Source organism: Zootoca vivipara, chromosome 1 (assembly GCF_963506605.1).
Source record: "Zootoca vivipara chromosome 1, rZooViv1.1, whole genome shotgun sequence".
Taxonomy (NCBI): Eukaryota; Metazoa; Chordata; class Lepidosauria; order Squamata; family Lacertidae; genus Zootoca; species Zootoca vivipara.
Window position 1 is genome coordinate 55,195,396 of NC_083276.1, and position 2,940 is coordinate 55,198,335.

Below are 2,940 nucleotides of genomic sequence, written 5' to 3' on the forward strand. Positions count from 1 at the left end.
ATCCTGAAACTGGTCCCTGTCTCCAACCTATTCCTCCTTGTTGCTCTGTTGTTAACACTGAGCAAGAGCTGGCTTGAAATGACATCCTTACAGGCTTATGTGCACTTGCAGCCAGACCTCTGAAAGTTTACCACTCTAGATGAGTGCTGAGCTATATGGCCTTGCTCCCTCCAGGAGAAGATATAAAACAAATGTCACATCTTATTTAGCCTTTTGATTGCCTTTTCTACCATTCTTTTTCATGTTGTGGTTCTCACACCATTTATCTCAGAGAATTACTTCCATTGACAGGCAGTGACACAGGGTGAAGAGCAGTGACCTGATATGTTCAAGGTCACACAGCCAAGCAGTAACTTATTTAATCACCCTGCAGCTCACCTTCTCATTCTCTCTTCTTCTTTTTTCAGATATTGACAATACCATGACTTGTTTGCCTGAGAAGATGCCTCTTCAGATGATATCGACCATTAACAATTCTTCACTGATCCAGCCAGGATTTTCACTGCTGAACTTTGATGGCCGTGTTTTCTTGTTTGGACAGAAAGGCTGGCCAAAGAGGTCCTGTCCAACTGGAGTTTTCCTTCTTGATTTCAAAAAGGAAGAGCTCAAACTGAAGCCGACATACTTCTCTAAGGATTCTTGCTACCTTCCCCCTCTGCGGTACCCTGCCATCTGCACTCCCAAAGGCAGTATGGCCCAGTCTGAGAAGTGTCAATACTTCATTCATGGAGGGAAAACACCCAACAATGAACTTTCTGATAAGCTGTACATCATGAGCCTAATCAGCAAGAATAACAAGAAATTCACATTTAGGTGTACTGAGAAAGAATTAGCTGGGGAGATCCCGGAAGCCAGATATGGCCATACCATTAATGTGGTTCATAGTCAAGGTAAAAGTATAATTGTTATAGTTGGGGGGAGATCATACAAGGCCCTCGGAGAGAGGACAACTGAAAACTGGAACAGTGTGGTTGACTGTATGCCATATATATTTCTGGTTGACCCTGAATTTGGATGTTGTACCGCACATGCCTTCCAAGAGCTTATGGGGGGATTCTCTTTTCATCTCTCCCTTGCTAGAAATGACACCATCTATATCATAGGAGGCCATTCCATTGAAAGTAATACGAGACCCCCAAATCTCTATAGAATAAAAGTTGACCTTCCCTTGGGAAGCCCAGCTGTAAACTGTAGTGTTTTGTCTGGGGGGATCTCAGTATCAAGTGCCATCATGACCCAGACTGGAGACCAGGAATTTGTCATTGTTGGAGGCTACCATTCTGATAACCAGAAGAGAATGGTTTGTAATACAATCAACCTAGAGGATAACAAGATAGATATAGTGGAAAGAGAGGCACCAGAATGGACCCCAGATATCAAACACTGCAAGATATGGTTTGGGAGCGATATGGGAAATGGAGCCATACTGTTTGGTATACCTGGAGACAACAGGCAGCTAATTTCAGATGCTAACTACTTTTACTTGTTGAGATGCAGAGAAGAAAGTGATCAGGACCCAGAACAGATGGCACAAGTGTGCAGTCAGAGTTCTACAGAAGATGCAGGAGAGTCTACGCCTTTTGAAGATTCAGAGGAGTTCACTTTCAGCTTTGACATTGACACCTATAATGAAGATGATGAAGAAGATGAGTCAGAAACAGGCTATTGGATCACCTGCTCTTCAGGCTGCGATATTGATATCAACACCTGGGTGCCCTTGTACTCAACAGAGCTCAACAAGCCAGCAATGATCTTCTGTTCAAATGGAGATGGTCACTGGGTCCACGCTCAGTGCATGGACTTATCTGAAGACATGCTTATTCACCTTTCACAGGTAAACACCAAGTACTTCTGCCCTGAGCATACCAGTTTGGCCAGGGGACTGCAAACTCCCAAGGAGACTCCTCCAGTGGAAAAGCCACCCATGAAAGCACTGCACAGGAAAAAACCCACGACAATATTCACTCCTGCAAAAAAGTCCTTTATCCGGAAGCTATTTCAATAGTCTAACAGTAATGAATGGCATTTTCGTATGAAAAACTCTGAGATCCCAATTTAGTGACCAGTAACAAATCAAAATAGTTTTAAGATTTCATAGTGATGCTTTGGTTTTAACTTTTTTTGTTTTGTTTGTAGTTATTTGGATTTATTTCAGTTTAATATGATGATCACAGTACTTGGGACTTTATAGCAGGCATCCCCAAACTTCGGCCCTCCAGATGTTTTGGACTACAATTCCCATTATCCATGACCACTGGTCCTGTTAGCTAGGGATCATGGGAGTTGTAGGCCAAAACATCTGGAGGGCCGCAGTTTGGGGATACCTGCTTTATAGTATAAAAGAATCCACAATTCCCTGTATAGTTCCATATTTGAGACAAATATTCTTCTTGGCTTGGCTTCTTGGCTTCTTATTCTGTGGATAAAATGTTTTAGAGATGGTGGGCTAAGTGTTTTTCTTGGCTTTTACCAAGGGTGAAGGTTGTGATTGTTTTTAGCTGTCAGCGTGCTCCCAGCTGGTTGCCCAGGAAAGTATCAACACAAAGGAAAAGTCTCTTTTCCTTTGTATTGATACTTTTTTGTAGTGATAAAAAAGTATTGATACTTTTTTATTTCAAACTTTACAGAGAAAAGCTATAGAACCCAGCCTCTTGGATAGTGGCGTTATCCCGAGTAAATCTCCACCCCCTTCTCTCCCACTTCCTCATTTGTCATCATCATCATCATCTCCTCTATGGATGCTTCTAAATGCCTTTTGTCTTTGAGCTCTTTGCTCTCCTACTTTTAAGGCTCTCCAGTGTCCGGGAGATGGTGGGTCTGGAATGCTTTCTAGTAACAACGTGTCAGCCAGCTGCTGCTCTGGCTCTTCCTGCTCATCCTCTCCCATTATTTCCCAACTTTTCCCCTCATCTGCCTCTGAACTGTGACCTCCTCTGCCCA

At 42.9% G+C, this 2,940-nt stretch overlaps 1 protein-coding gene across 1 annotated transcript; it reads left to right on the plus strand.

The window, feature by feature from the left end:
- Positions 1–421: 421 nt before the first annotated feature.
- Positions 422–2,657, plus strand: RAG2 (recombination activating 2). The gene has a single exon (XM_035116086.2). The coding sequence runs from the start codon at positions 422–424 to the stop codon at positions 2,003–2,005; it is 1,584 nt and encodes a 527-aa protein (XP_034971977.2). The 3' UTR covers positions 2,006–2,657.
- The last annotated feature ends 283 nt before the right edge of the window (positions 2,658–2,940 follow it).